Source organism: Epinephelus lanceolatus, chromosome 10 (genome assembly GCF_041903045.1).
Source record: "Epinephelus lanceolatus isolate andai-2023 chromosome 10, ASM4190304v1, whole genome shotgun sequence".
Taxonomy (NCBI): Eukaryota; Metazoa; Chordata; class Actinopteri; order Perciformes; family Serranidae; genus Epinephelus; species Epinephelus lanceolatus.
In genome coordinates, this window is record NC_135743.1 from 18,104,768 (window position 1) to 18,120,305 (window position 15,538).

A 15,538-nucleotide genomic window follows, 5' to 3' on the forward strand; every position below is an offset into this window, starting at 1 on the left:
GCAGCTTATCACTGTGTTAAAATCCTGGACTGTGTATAAATGAGCTTCACTTTAAAATGAGATATCCACCATTTGAAGAATGAGGCTGTAGCCCTGAAAAAATTATTGCTGTCATTAAAGTAAAACACTATAATGAATAGTACTGAAGTAGCAACTTAAGTGACAGCAATACAGATGGAATAATCTATGTTTTTGAAATATTTGGCAATGAACATTATGTTACTTCATTTGTTTCCAAGACAAATAGAAAGCACTTTGATATAAAGGACGCACACACACACATAAACACACTCACAATACACATCCAGGCGGTAGTGTCGAATCCTCTTCTGCCCGCTGAGTGCTGCGTGGAACGCCTCGCAGCTCAGTGCCGCCCCATTGTCTTTCCTTTCTACCGGGATCCGGATGGTGCTGGACACGCTGAACGTCTTCCCGTTGTCCTGCTGGGATACCACACCTGGAGAGACAAAGAAGGGATGAGATGATGGAGGGAAAGAAGACAGGTGGGATGGCCAAAATACAAACTAGCAGCCAAAACCTGCCTGTTCTTCCTTTGTCCCTGCTGAGACATCACACCTTTGGTGGGAGAGGTAGAGAGACAGGGAGGAGGACGGGAGGGAGAAGAGGAGACTTTTAGAGGAGACCACAGAGGTGGATGGAAGAAGTGAGCAGACGGAAAGATAGAAGAAGTTAGTGACTGATGAATGAGGTTTTTTAAGGCAGCACCAGACACCTGTGGAGGGGAGTATGAATGGTGGAGGCCAGAATAAGAGAGAGAGTAGAGAAAGCAATTTGCATCTATATTTCATGGCAATTATGAGCAGCAGAACTGTTTGTTTGCAGATGGCAAATCAACTGAATATTTTGTGTGTGTGTGTGTGTGTGTGTGTGTGTGTGTGTGTGTGTGAGCGTGCGTGCATGGGGGAGAGGGAGGGATAAAAGAGAGAATATGCATAACCGAATTGAGATTTTAACTGAGCCAGACACAGAGAGAGAGGCGGTGTCAAAGGACCATGGTTAGAAGACAGGCGAACGAGAGACTCATAGACAGAGAGGGGAGCAAAATGGACAAGATTGATGGGGGGAGGGGGGGACGAGACGAGGAGAGCTGCAGCGAGACAAGTCCAGACATGAAAGAGGACGATAAGGGTGCCAAGCCAGATGCAGAGTGGAAGAAAGATGCGAGAAGAGAGGAGGAGAGACGTAAGGAGAGAGGATGAACAGCGGGGTGACATGGTCACGTCTTGGGAGTTTGTGCTTGTTGAGGCAGAATACAACAATATTACTTATATCGCGCTGAGTTTTCAATTATTGCTGGCGAGAAAATGAGAGCAGGCCCAATCGAAGCGTGAGAGGGGACGGCGGTGGGTGCAGATGAGCAGGAATAAGGCAGCGGTGGGTAAGATAGTGTCTTAATTAAAGAGTGCTTTCCCATATCTGTTGGGATCTGCCTCTAACCTTTAGTGTCACAGTTCATTTACCTCAGGGCCAAACGAGATGGGAGGGGTGAGGAGATGAGCGGAAACAGAAGGAGGTGATTTTCATTATGCTAACTTATTCTTCCTGGCATCCTTTCTCCTTCCATGACCTGGAAATCATTCCCCCACTGCTGTTCGTGACTAGATGGTGACCCAAGATTTGCAAAATTCTCAGGAATTCCTGCTACAAAATATTTTTGTCTTGCTGTTTTATGGCATGACAACACTACGGTTAGGTCCGGTTAGGTTCAGGCACAAAAAGTACTTGGCTAGGGTTCAGGAAAGACAGGAATTTAGCACCAAATTCTGGGCCCTATGAAAAGTAGTCTCTGAGGTCCCCCCATCCCCCACCCCTGATATCGTGGGCCATGTCTCTCATGCACATTTTTTTTTTTTACCCAAAGTCAGTTTGCTTTTCTTTCTTCTCTTTTTAGCAACCCTTTCTTGGAGACTGTGAATTTTAGCACTGTCTCCACCAAACACTTTCAGTATGGTACCTTTGAAACCAGAAGTAACCCTTCAGACATGGTACCTAGAACCTTGGTCCACTTAACATTCCCACCGCAAACTACTCTTTAATGTGGATGGGGTTGTTGTCGCTCACAGAACAAAATAAAACAGGCTGCAATGACAGTCTCTCTCGATGGGTTATAAAAATAGCGGGTTTGTGCATCTAGTCTTTCTCAGGCAAGGTTAGGGGGTTAACGTTGCCATAGCCCACAGAAACGACGCTCCACAACCCTTTTTTTTTTTTCTCCGAGTGAGGATTGGGATATATGCAGTTCACATAATCTGGTTGAAATTAATATATATTGTTAGAGACAATAAACAACTAATGAAATCGTCAAAGTTGTCACAGTGAAATTTAAGGTGAGCTGATGGACTCACGTCGTCAGCTCCTGCATTGGGTAACATAATAAGTAAAAGTTCCACCTCAAAAGTTGCCGGCATTCGGCCCAGTGAATGAAGTTATTTTTTCTCAGACTCCAGCTTCTGAGAGAGGCAGCAAAACATCCTTTCATTTTATAGTTACAGTTTACAATTTATGTAAAACTCTCCATGGTATGAACAGTGGTTACATGAGCCTCAAAACCAGCCACAACTCAGCCCTGAGCAGAGTGACCATCCGCTATTGACCAATCAACGGACTGCAGTGTTCACAGCTCCACCTTTTAGTACCAGATCTGTGTGCTAGGTACCCCAACAGAGGGGGACCAAAAATGGGGACGGTATGGAACGGTTCCATTGGTACCATCCACAACTTTTCACAGTGGAAACTTAACAAAAGCGTACCGAACTGAACTGTACCGCACTGCTCAATGGCAGCGAAACATTATGCACCTGTAAAGGGTGAAAGGGAACTCAGAGAGCTTCCACTATTTTTTATACAACATTCAGTGTTTAAACCAGGTTAGTCAGCCAATTTTAATTTAGATATGGCACTAATTACTACTAATTACCAGACTTCTCCTTCCAGACTTTCCCAGGTTCCCCCTCTCACTGGGGCCCACTTAATCAGTCCTACCCCTCCCTCCACAATGGCGCCCCTGGGTAAAGATAATGGTTTGGGTTCAAATGATTACTTGAAACACAGAACATGAAATCTCGTGTGAGTTTTCTCAAATCTGGGGTTGCCATATGGATCCGACCCCCCTTTGCCATCATGGAGGATCTTCCAATCCCTTAAATGCACCTTGAGGAGCGGGGAGGCTTCTGTAGAAGCTTAGAGCGATTAGTCTGTATCCTACGTGTCTCTTTCTTGCATCTCTCTCACATCCTCGCTGGGAGGAACTAAGACATGAAGACGAGACTAGAGTGAGAGAAGCTAGAATAAAGAAAAGCACTCAAGGAGAAGTAAGGAAAAAAGAGGAATGAAGGGGAGAGGGGAAACAAGAGAAGAAAAGGGGAAACAAGAACATAGGAGGTGAGGAGCGTTAGTAAAAAAGATGAGGCGATAGAGACAAAAGTGCGGCCCCCTCTCTGTCTTTTGACTATTAAAGCCCTTTGCAACCAATAACCAAGCTGAGGAGCGTCACGTCTCTGTCACAAGTGAAATCTGAGGCAAAAAAGAGAAAGGGAGATTAGATGAAAAGAAAGGGAAGGAGCAGAGGGAAAGGACAGAGAGGGGACAGACAGAATGACGGTGACAGGCGAGTTCCGACAGAGAAAAAGGGAAGAGACTGGATGAAAGAGACGTTGAGTGTCAGACAAAAATAGAAAGTAAAAGAGACGACGGCTGACATGAAGTTTGAAAGGGCAAAACATTGCTCAATGCGTGTCCCAAAAACTGTTGACACCAGATTATCTCACGCTATTTCATCTGGTCCGTGTGAGTTATTTGAGGGTGGAGAGTATGAATTAATGAATAATGCAGCGCACTTGACAGCGATTTGTACTTTTAAACAATGTTGTCTGTATTTATTAGAATATGAGATTAATTGAATAAAAATAATAGCCATGAGCCTGAGTGATAGACGCTTTGCATAAATTAGTCTCCAAGTTTGGTCTCGTTCGTGCTCAGTCAAGTGTTCAAGGTTTTTGAGGAATTCACATCAGAACGGAGCATTATACACAAATGCTGATTTAACAGCGGGGCGCGAAAATAAGCGACTTCTCGGGGGTTAAATAGACTGAAGGCAAGGAAAAGATCGGTCTCAGATGTATTATTGAGTGAAGTGCCCCTTTAACTGAGAGAAGCCAAGGGAGACAGAGAGTTAGAGGAGGATAGATCAAGGTAACAGGCTGATGGATGGCTCATAGATTTATCAGAGGCAAAGAAGTAGGGAGAGTGAGATGATGGTGAATTAAAAAGTGTTTCTTTGTAAGTGTGTGAGAGAGGTAGGGTGAGAAAAGGGGAAAATCTGGAGTGTCTGTAGCATCTGTGCTTTCAAGTATTGGTTTACTTGTCAGATTATGTACAAATAAAACACATTTGAAATAGAATTTTCAAGCATGAGCGCAGAGACAGAAATATTCAGAGAGGGGGGGGATGTGAATTTGTTTTGATCGGGAGAGACTTTGACTAGTGGACGCATTAAAAAGACAGAAGAGCATTGAAATGTCTCTAATACTTGCTGTTGACATCCGTCTCCTCAACACACAGATCAACACACATACACGTAGATGTATGTTTCTTCTATGAACTTTTGACTCGTCCTCGAAGGAATGGAGACAGAAAAGTTCACATTTCGAGGAGCGTGTTTGATCATTTGAAACTAGATCGTCGCCTATAAATATTGCAAAGAACACTTGATCAAAATCATGGAAACAGGAGGAGAATAGAGATTTTGACAGCCCCACAGCCCAAACCTTAATTTTCTCCACCCATTTATCCATCCATCCATCTTCACCTGCTCCCATCAACTGATCCATCTGCCATTCCCTCTGTCATTCCATCAATCACCCATCCATTCTTCTTTCATCCACTCAATTTGGGATATTATCCACCCATTTCACTTCACCTGCCCTAAATTCCCCCATTAGCTCTCTCATTTATCTCTCATAATCATCAAACCGTCCATTAGTCCATTGTCAGCCACGTCCAGGTACCTGGTATCTCTCGGCCGTTACGGATCCAGCGCAGGGTGGCAGCTGGCTTGCTGCGAGGTGACATACAGGTGAGCTCCACCTCACCGCCCTCCACGGCCTCTTGCTTCACCTCCACCGTGGGCGTCTCCGGGGGCACCAAAACAGAAAGCGTCGCCACCTGGTGGTGCGTGGCGTCCGTGTAGAGTTGGCAGAAGTAGCCGCCCTCATCCGAAACACTGACGTTGGTCAGCGTGATGCGCACCAGCCGTGGCGTGAAGAGCACCATCTGGAAACGGTCGTCCTTCAGGGCTGGAGGTGGATAAAGATGATGGAGAGAGTGGAAGTGCGGTGGAGGTGGAGGTGGAGGGGCGGAAGTGAAACGGTTGGGGAGTGGGGAGAGGAAGATGAGGTGGGAGGGAAAGCGGGGAGGTGTGATGGGAGAGGAGGTGGGGGGTAAGAGACAGGAAGACAAGGAGAGGGAAGGTGAGTACATCAGTCACTGGGAGAAACATCACAATCTGTCTGTGAAGTGAGATCAAATTAAAATAAATGCTAAACACTGTATTCATGTAAAAAAAGAGTAATGGCAAAAACAGAATATATATATTTCACTCTGGGTCAGTGTAATTGATTCATTTTTTTTGGAAAGCTTCAGGGACAGGCAGAGCTTTAAGAATTGCTGCTGAGTGTCATATTAAAGAAGTTGCTTCAACACATTTTACCAGCGGGCTTTTTCCTGCTTCATTTTTTAATTTGTTTTCAGATGAGAAGCCCCTCAAGAAGTGGGTTTGTACCTCACACATAAATTCACTTATTCCCTTTTAGCAGGCTGCAGGTTCTTTACAAAGGGGAGTTCTCTGGTCACTTACAGAGCAAACAGAGCTAGATAATCAGACTGGAAATGCATCTTTGGTCTGATGTGTATGTAAGCTGCTGTAGAAAGTAATTAAATATGGATAATGAAGGTATGATAAACCCATGGTAGTGGTTTAGATATTTTTAAAAGCTTCAGTGCTTTAAGACACTACAAGAGCGAGACCTTGTAGATCAGTGGTTTTCAAACTTTTTGTGTCCAAGGCACACCTGTATTTATATCTGTGCACAATAGCTTCTATAATGTGTGTTATCACTCTTATCAGCTTTTGTGATACTGTCTACTTGTCTTTTCTTTCGGTGATAGGCATTCACTGGTGTTTTGTTGTTTATTTCCTCCTTTTAAATGTTATCATACCTCACACTGGCTGCCAATCAGGGCTTTCGATGTGTCATGCACTTGATTCCCACACGCAAACTGCAATAAACAGGTTCCCTGTGAAGGTTTTCTTTTTAATTCAATTCAATTAAATTACATTTTTTAGTTAGAGTTTGTCTCTTTATTAGGAAACGGTTGTGTACAGCATACTGACACAGTCAATTAAAAATTCATTGAATATTGCGATAATAATGTTTGGTTATTACAGAATCCCACGGCGCACCTGAATTGTCATCACGGCACACCATCTGAGAACCACTGTTGTAGATGTTTAGACTCCAATGTCAGACACAGCTGTGTGTGACATGTGAAATACAGTATTGCTCTTTTACTTAGGTTTTTGGTATGTCTCTGTCCATGCACGTGTTGTGCCAAAAGCTTCTCAGATCTGATATGTGTTGTAATAAATCTATTCAAGTAAGAACAACTGAGGCTCATCAAGTTTATTTTATTATTCATCAAGTTTACTTCATTATTCATCAGAGTGAAGAATGACCAAGAGTACAAGTTTTTTTCTCCGCATCATTAACTGTTTTCTGATTCCTGGAAGGTTGGTCTTTTGCCTGAACCGTTCAACAGTAAGTGATGAGTCCATCCCGCTGTAACAGTTGACGAGATAAAATCTGTTATAAATCCAGTGGGTTTCCAAGGTAGGAATGTAAGTTAGCAGCTGCCCGTTACGAGTAGGGATATGTTTTGCCTAATTTCATCTAATTACCATGAGCTAAATCTGTTGTCTCCAGCAGGTTGTGTGTTTTGATGAGCAAATGCACAACTGACCTATGGCTAAGCCCTGCCCTCAAACGCAATGAGCTTATCACAGTGCGTATAGCCATTCCCATAGAGTGCCGAAGTCACGCCCCTTCCGGTGAAGCTCATGGGACCTTAGATCGGAAAAAATATGAATGGCAGTGAATGAGGAGAGACATATTATCTTTTGGTCCCGTTTGAGTTGTGACATGAAATCCAAATATGTCGTTAATGAATTTAAAACATAAATTTTAAGGTCAAGAAAGTCATACTTTGTGGTAAAACTGTTGAGATATAAGTTTTTGAAAAAACATAATTAGAAAGACTACACAGGAGGCGGTCGCGTATGTGACGTCATAGCTTTCGCTCGCTTCCAGCAGCTTGGAGTGACTGCAACCTGGCACAAAACACACAGACATCTTCAATCATAAATCGATTAATCATAAAACAGTGGAATTTCAGCGGGGAGGCCAAGCTGCAGGAAGCGAGCGAAAGCTGTGACGTCACATACGCGACCGCCTCCTGTGTACTCTTGAGTCTTTCTAATTAAAAAGCTTATATCTCAACAGTTTTACCACAAAGTATGACTTTCCTGACCTTAAAATGTATGTTTCAAATTCATTAACAACATATTTAGATTTCATGTCGCAAATCAAACGGGAACAAAAGATAATATTGCTCTCCCCATTCACTGCCATTCATATTTTTTCCGATCTAAGGTCCCATGAGCTCTACCGGAAGGGGCATTATTTCGGCACTCTATACAGTCGGACATTCTCTGCCTGGACGTCCATTGAAATGCATTACAGAAAGCCAGTTTCGTTCAGTTTTATGAGCTTTTTCTGAGATTTGAAGTTTAAAAATGGTCAAACGGTGTGCATGGGGTACATGCAACTCCGACACAGGGTATCCTGAGAGGCTGGGCAACGGGGTGTATTTTTTACCCTTTCCTAAACCACATCTCAACTGAGAAAAGTGTCTCCTTTGGATAAAGTTGTGCGGTAACGTTAGACCACAACATCAACTCAACGTGAATAAGATTAACAATGATGTCTACATCTGTTCTAAGGTAAGTCAACATCATGTTTGAGGCAACATATTGTCACTTTGCTGGAAAGAAATATAAAGTCTAATGTAAAGTCTCTATAACATCTCTAGCTAATGTTAGCTAAAGTTAGCCCAACGTTAGCTCCTAGCTGCGTTGTTCATCATGTCACCTTGTTTGCTAGGAGTTCATTAGCCTATTTTGTTCTAGTTTTTGTACTTTGGTGATCGTACATCATTGTTAGCTGTTGTCCATAGGTCTCTAGTTAAGCTAACGTTAACTTCTGGAGCTTAGCATCATTAATTTATCTGTAATCGCAGAGATAACAAAGGTTGGCAAATGTTATACTGAATGATTCAGTGTAAATACTGTAGCACCAAACTAATGGAGAGACACTCTTGGTAAAGATGATAAAAAGGCCGTTATCCTTTTCTCATATTCTGAGCCAAAAACTTAACTTCAGTGGCACTTTGATGCACAAAAATAAAACCAGGTTAATTTAAAAACAAACCTAACTGACAGACACTTTCCATCTGTTTTCTCTCCATGTTATGATGGATGGATGTAGCTGCTTTAAAGCTAACTCTTGACAAAGCTATTTTGAAGCTAATGCTTGGCTTCTGGCTTGGTTGTCCATCAATATGGACATAATTGCCACTGATGGCTAATTTAGTGAGCTAAAATTTAGTGAGTTACAACTTAAATGTCCCCGAGGGGGCAATCTGACATAGTCATGAGTACAACAAAACAGACAGTACAGTACATAACACAGAGTATCCAGTACCACACACTGTCAGGGGGAATCATGGAAAATGAGTGGTCACTGCTGGTTAAGATAAGCGATAGCAGACGGGGCAAAGGACAATCTGTAACGCTTAGTGCTGCATTTAGGGAAGCAAAACATCCGCCCTGATGGAAAACTCAACATGGAGAGGATGTTGAGAGTCTGAGCTTTAGAGGTGACCCTCTCTACGTACAGACACTGTAGGTTATTTAAAGTAACACCAGTGATCTCACAGTACAACTTGACCAATTTTTCCAAGACTCAGATTACCAAACCAACAAACACTGTCAAACGAAAGAACAGACTCACAATTTCATGATTGTCCTATCTACATTGAAACTCCTCAGCTTCCTTAAAAAGAGCATGCATAAGTTTGCTTTCTTGCAGACAGTGGTCACATCAAAATTCAACTTGTCATCAAAGACACTGCCCAAATACTTGTGCTGCTGCACTGCTGCCACTGGGTCCCCCTTGATCACACAAGGAGCAGGAAGGCAGGGCCTCCTCTGGTAATCAATAAACTCTCATTGGTCTTAATGTGGAGGAAAAACTGGTCACACCAATTGGCATTCATCCAGTACTGGACCATGAAGAAGGCTTACAAAACAGAGTGATCCGCGGATTTAAGGACAAATCTTGATACATGATTACTCTGACATTCATTTGTGTGTAAACAAATAAAAGAAGAGAAAGAACACAGGTTGTAGAGACAGTGGTGTATAACAATAAATTATTTCATGCCATTTGTTAGCGACAGTCTAAAGTAAATCCTTTATTTCTACAACAGAAACTTAAACAATAGCTGATTAAACATTTGTGACAATTCCTTTTAATTCTTGGTGCATGGCTGCATCTTTACTGTCCATTTATCAAATCCCACTTTTTTTAATTACAGTGGCCTACTTACTTTTAAAGTAACATATATTTGATTTTCTTATTTGCAAGTTGTTTAAACAGGATTGTACAAGGTGACAAGAAAAAACTTTTGTTTGTTGTATAAAATGCCAGAAAATTAAGCTTTTTTATTATTATTATGGGGTTAATAATTTATTAATTAAAGTAATAATTGACAGATTAATCGATTATCATAGTATCTGTTACTTGCAGGCCAAGTCAGTAACAGATCCAGCAGTAGCTGAGCATGGCATGTGGACTAGCTGGGTCGGCAGATTAACAGGTTGGCTCATAGAGTAGGTAGCTTGCTTCTGGTAGTGATAAGAAAGAGATAAAGTCCTTTAAGACTGCTGTCTTGTGACGAATTCCGTTGTTGGCTTTGACTAAGACAGAGGCTCTTGCAGCAGGTCAGTGGTCCTTTGGCGTGTTACCTGCACCATACTAATTGTCTTGGTTGTTTTCTAACCAGAAAACAGCTGTCAGTGACTACAACACCAGGGATCAGCAGAGGTCTGGTGTAGAGGTTTGCACTGTCCTCAAGAGGTCTAGAGGATAGTGCAAACATGCACCACCTACTGGGGAGTCATATCAGTTTTTAGCAAGTGGAGAGAATTCACATCACCTGTGGATGTACGCTGATGTTGCCAGTTCACAGGCCAAGAAAGTGACAGCTGCTGCAATTGCTTGCACTTCTCTTGCTGATAAGGGTGCAGGTTAGATTAAAACTACAGGTCCAGAGTTGCAGGGCTGAACATGCTGCTCTGCAGTTGAGTGACACTAGCCGAGCCTGGTTGCAGGCACTTTGCATCACTAACAGCATGTATTCATGTTAATTAATGTCTATATTTACAGAATATTTAACATTTTCTGTTTATCTTTGAAACATGGTGCATTTGCCTTTTCTGCAAGGGGTAATTGGCAAGTACATCATGTACAAGAGAAGCAAGGGCTGTTTTAATTGAGTGGTATGACATTTTCAGCTTTGGAATCAGTCATTGCTAAGCCTCAAGATAGTTTGCTCTGCATTAGAAAACAGTCGTTTCTATCTCCCACAGTCTGGAAGGGGAGGCGAGTTTTCACCACCCTCTAATTTGTGATGTCACTCCGATGGACAGCACTGCAGAGGAAAAACTGCAAAACACTGGAGAAATAGTGCCTGTGACAGCACCCCGGACGATTTTCTGGAATTGATAGTGCTGCTAAATCTAAAGCTCTGTTTGATATAAAAAGTTCAGAGAGAGTTTGCAAAGTCAGTCTCGATGGAGCAGCTCCAGGCTGCGCATTGATACAACATAACAGATGTCTTGGTTCTCTCATTTCCAGCTTTGAGGGAGCATGTTGTTCATTTTCCCGAGCACTGATTGGACTATCCTAAACTAGAATGTATTCATTCATTCTCTTTGTAAGTGCTTTGCTTTATTCCTCTGTAAGCCCATTTCTAATTAGTGTCTGGCATTTTTATTGTTGATCTTATTAGGTTTTAATCATTATTGTTTTACTTGCTGTGAAGCACTTGGTAACTCTTTTGAAAACCGCTATGCAAATAAAGCTCATTGCACAAGCAAAAATTATTTTAGGAAAGCGATTAAACTGAGCAGTGCTGCTCTTTGAGTCAGTGTGAGACAGGCTAAATGCTACAATTGTACATAGTGTAAACACTGCAATCTAGACTATGAAAATTAACCAAAGATTGGAAACAAAGAGTAAAAACACATCAGCTTTCTAGTCTACAGCCAAACATGGACCTCAGCCCAATGAGCTGCACTTGCTAACCCCATAATGCACAAAGGAAAAAGAAAAGAAAGCACAGAGAGGATGAGAAAAGTTGAACATCCAACAATTTTTCTTTTGTTACTCAAAGAAAGAGTGAAATCAATGGCGAGAAAAATGCTGATAACAAATAACGCTAATAACAGGCTGTGGGTGACAGTGGCTCGATGTCCATAGATTCTCATCGGAGACTCACTTTGCATCGACTTGACTGTGAAACCTCTCCCTCACTCCCCGCCTCTATTCTGTTCGGTCCCTCTCCTCGCTCCTTTGTGTTTGCTTTGGTTCACGCAGGGAATGGCATACACATCCCTGATGTAACAACCAGCCATCTCGCAGCATAATTCATCACAACACAGACACTACAGTATAGATATTGGCTTTGCCTGTTCGCGCGTGTGCCAGCGAGAGTGGAGGAGGAAGAAAGAATGAGAGAAATAGTCTAATATAGCCACATAATGCGGCAGGCGGGAAAAAAAATTATATAGATAGAGACAGAAATCCACAGGGGACTGAAAGAGCGGCCTGGAGCGATGGAGTCAGTCCACTCCTCCTGGAAGTACACCACACTAATCTCTCCACCCCGCCCCCCAAATTTCCCCTCCACCGGATGACGGCGAGAGCATTGTCAGAGAGCTATTCCCCACAGATAGGTAAATCTTTTTTTCCCTCGCTGCACTAAATGGCAACTAAATGTCAGACTTCTGTTCAAGTCCAAGTTCACCTTTATTGTCCTATCTCATTTGCATGCTGAGGAGAGTTGGCAATAGGGGGAGAAAGAGAGATATGGACCACTGAGGAGAAAGGGTCCATTTGGTTAGTTCCACCGCTCTATTATAGCTATCAGTCCCCACAATCTCATAAAACACACCCCTGGCTGGTTGCTCACTTGCAAAACAGGCAGCCTAATTCACAGCACTTACAGCAGCACCTCAATTTGGGCAGTTAGAGTGGAATGGCTCAGCACAGAAAAGGCCTCAGTTTGTTAGCCTGATATCTGGGCGCCAGATGGGCAATAGGCAGAAATGGAAGAGCCCTACAGCGAGTGATGGAGCAAACGTGGAGGTAGAGAGAGCCAGAGTGAGATGTAATTTACGCTCCCAGAAAATGTCCCCCAACGAGGCTTTTCAGTGCTTACGGGAGCCAAATTAGTTACGGGAAGCCATCTATACTTTATACCTTGCCTAACCTTTGGATCATTTCCCAGTGCTGTCTCTCATTCTGCGTAGCCCGCTGCTGCTTTTCCTTATTCTCTCTGTTGCTGTGTCGTTCCTAACCCTCCACCCATCGTCTCATTCTCCCCCACTCTTTTCTTCATTCTTTCTCATTTTCTCTTTCATTCTAGCTTTCGCAGCCCGTCTTCCTCCTCGCTCTGATTAGGCTTTGTCGCGCCTTCCGAAGGGTGCAAGTCCGTGTCTCGTGGGAGAGCATACGGGGCGGCTCTGTTTAAATACTTAATGGAACTTACCAGCAGTGCTGATCTAATAGAACTGGGGGGAGAGTTGAAAGTAAGGTTTCCAAAAGCAGCGACCTCAACTACCCAATTAAGGCTGCTCCGTGATCGAGGAGACTAACAAGTGAAGAAAATGTGTGTAGAACAAAAGTATTTGAATGCCGTACCAGTGTACAGCGGTAGCACCTCTTTTGTCTTTGGTATTTTTAGTCTGATCTCGGCGTACTGAGCAGAAAATCTTCAGTGACTACCACTTTGACGGAGACTGTTCCCAAGGGGAGAGTGGGAGTCTGATTGTCGAATAAATGTAATTACAAGTGCTGGAAGTTGTAATGATAAGAAATGGGAAAATGTGTGGAGTGGAAATTTTCACGTACAAAAATATCACGTCATATGTTTAAATATACATCTCTCTCTCTCTCTCTATATATATATATATATATATATATATATATGTATATACAAGCCCTTGAGTTGCAAGACCTTGGATGAATTTTCTGTTGTTTAAAACACAGGTTCAAGTATGCTGGAGCAGTGCTTAGACAGTCTGAGCATGGTCTATTTTCATATAGGATAGTCAAGTAAAAATATTCCCCCCTCTGGATCTGTCATCTGTTCATCTTTTTGAAACTTCCACAAGTCATTTCCTTTAACCACACTGCTATCACTGAGCATGTCTACCTACAACTACATCATAGTACTTGCACTTGAATTTAATTTTCCATTTTATATGCTACAAAGATAATGAACATGCAGCCATGTTAATACGATATTCAACCAGCTTTGCACCATCACAATGTGAGTAGTGTGTGTAAATGAGCTATGGTAAGCTACCCTCCATCTTACCAACGCCCAGATCTCCCTGCTCATCTCTCAGCTCAAATCTGCTGGATGACACCTTTTGAGTTTCGCTGGCTGTAGGGCTGCTGCTTGAACTACAGATTGTGCTTCCACATTACCGTACGCCTGCCACTGTGGACACAAAGAGTAAAGATGCTGATCTAGAGAGAGACCCGCTTCTCTCTCTTTCTCTCAAATGCAAACCAAAGTCTGATAAAACTGCAAAACTAGGCAGTCCTGATCAAATATCAACCAAGTTTCTGTTACAGTATTGCATATTTCTCTCTTAAAATGGGACATATTTTAGTGCACTGTTTGGCTGTAATAGGAGAGTTTTTGAACAGGAAGTGTTTCTTCTGTTGTAAAAATGGAGGCTGAAACAACTGAGATGAAGCAGTACAAGTAAGCAGTGTTGATCAGTGTTGGGCAGTAACACATTAAAGTAATAATATTACTTTTTTCAATAAGTAGTGAAACTAATTACTAATAACATTTCAGTAATAATATTACAGTAACTCTAAAACCAAACAACTCGTTACTCGATACTTTTGTTACATCACTGCTAACTTGATACATCACCTTAGCAGACTCATTTTAGTAATTTGCACTGCGCAAACACGTCACAAAGCAGCAAGCTAGTTGGAAACACTTTAGTGGCTGGAAATATTCCCATTAATTTGATTTTGTTGGGTGGAAAGAAGACAAGAACACTGCTGCTTCAGGTAGTCGTACTAAAACTCTTTCCACTGCAAAAAACAAACCCCAAACCTCAGATCTGAAACACTTCAGCTACTACGTCCAACAGCACAACAAAGTGAAGCTCCAGGAAATACACCCCACCAAAACCAAAGGTGAGCCCTCCTTGGCTGCGGCGGTCGGCTGTGGCCCTGCAATGGCTCAGCAACCAAAACTGGATTTTAATCGTAGACAGCTGCAGCTCCAAAGAAGTAATGCAGCTTGTGGCTGGATATGTTGTGGATGAAATGTTGCTCCATGGCAGAGCCTTGGGAAAATACTGGTCACAGGCAACAGAAAGCCCCCAGGTAATTAGAAGCTATCTAGCTTTACACTTACCAGCGATTACTCTGACATTCACACAAAGGCACACATCTGAATTTTGGGGAGATGCACAATTACCAATTTTATGGGTTGTAACAGAAAAGTGATATACAAGTAGTGTAAGGAATTACTGTTGGCAGGGAGTAATAAGTAAAGTAATATTATTACTTTTAATAAGAGTAATAAGTAATATGTTACGTATTTAGAGTAATGAGCTAAACACTGGTGCTGATCAAATATGTGCCAAGATTCTGTCACTGCATTGCCTATTTACTTGCCAGCTGCCATATTGCTTCCTGTGTCAAAACAGCCAAGCTCTCTGTTTTCCTCTGGTCATGTAGCACCATTTTTCAAAAAGTATTTGCATCTTTCCACTGCATAGACAGCCCAGTTTTATGAAGAGACAGTTTTCTTTCCAGCAGTGAAATACTTTTTCAGGCTGAGTGAGACTGGCACTTGCATGGTCCTTACAGCTGAGGCGTTCTTTATTTATCACAAGCTCAAAGCCATGGGACAAATACAAACACCATTATATTTGGAACTAAAATTTTGGCTGTCTGATGCTGTCGTCAGTGCAAATCAATTAAATCCAATTACACTGAATTCTTGAATAACCGTTCAAAAATATGGCCTGAGCAACAGTAGCAGATTGAGATTAAAATAATAATGTGCAACAGTATATTAT

General features: G+C 42.3%; 1 protein-coding gene across 7 annotated transcripts in view; it reads right to left on the reverse strand.

Moving 5' to 3' along the window:
* Positions 1–15,538, reverse strand: part of cadm4 (cell adhesion molecule 4) — a 211,066-nt gene that overhangs the window by 27,458 nt on the left and 168,070 nt on the right. For all 7 annotated transcript variants that reach the window (XM_078171716.1, XM_033641309.2, XM_078171715.1 and 4 more), the window contains exons 3-4: positions 5,028–5,315; positions 296–457 (exon numbers count right to left, since the gene is read on the reverse strand). In XM_078171716.1, the coding sequence (XP_078027842.1) occupies positions 296–457; positions 5,028–5,315 (450 nt within the window). The remainder of the gene's footprint in view (positions 1–295; positions 458–5,027; positions 5,316–15,538) is intronic.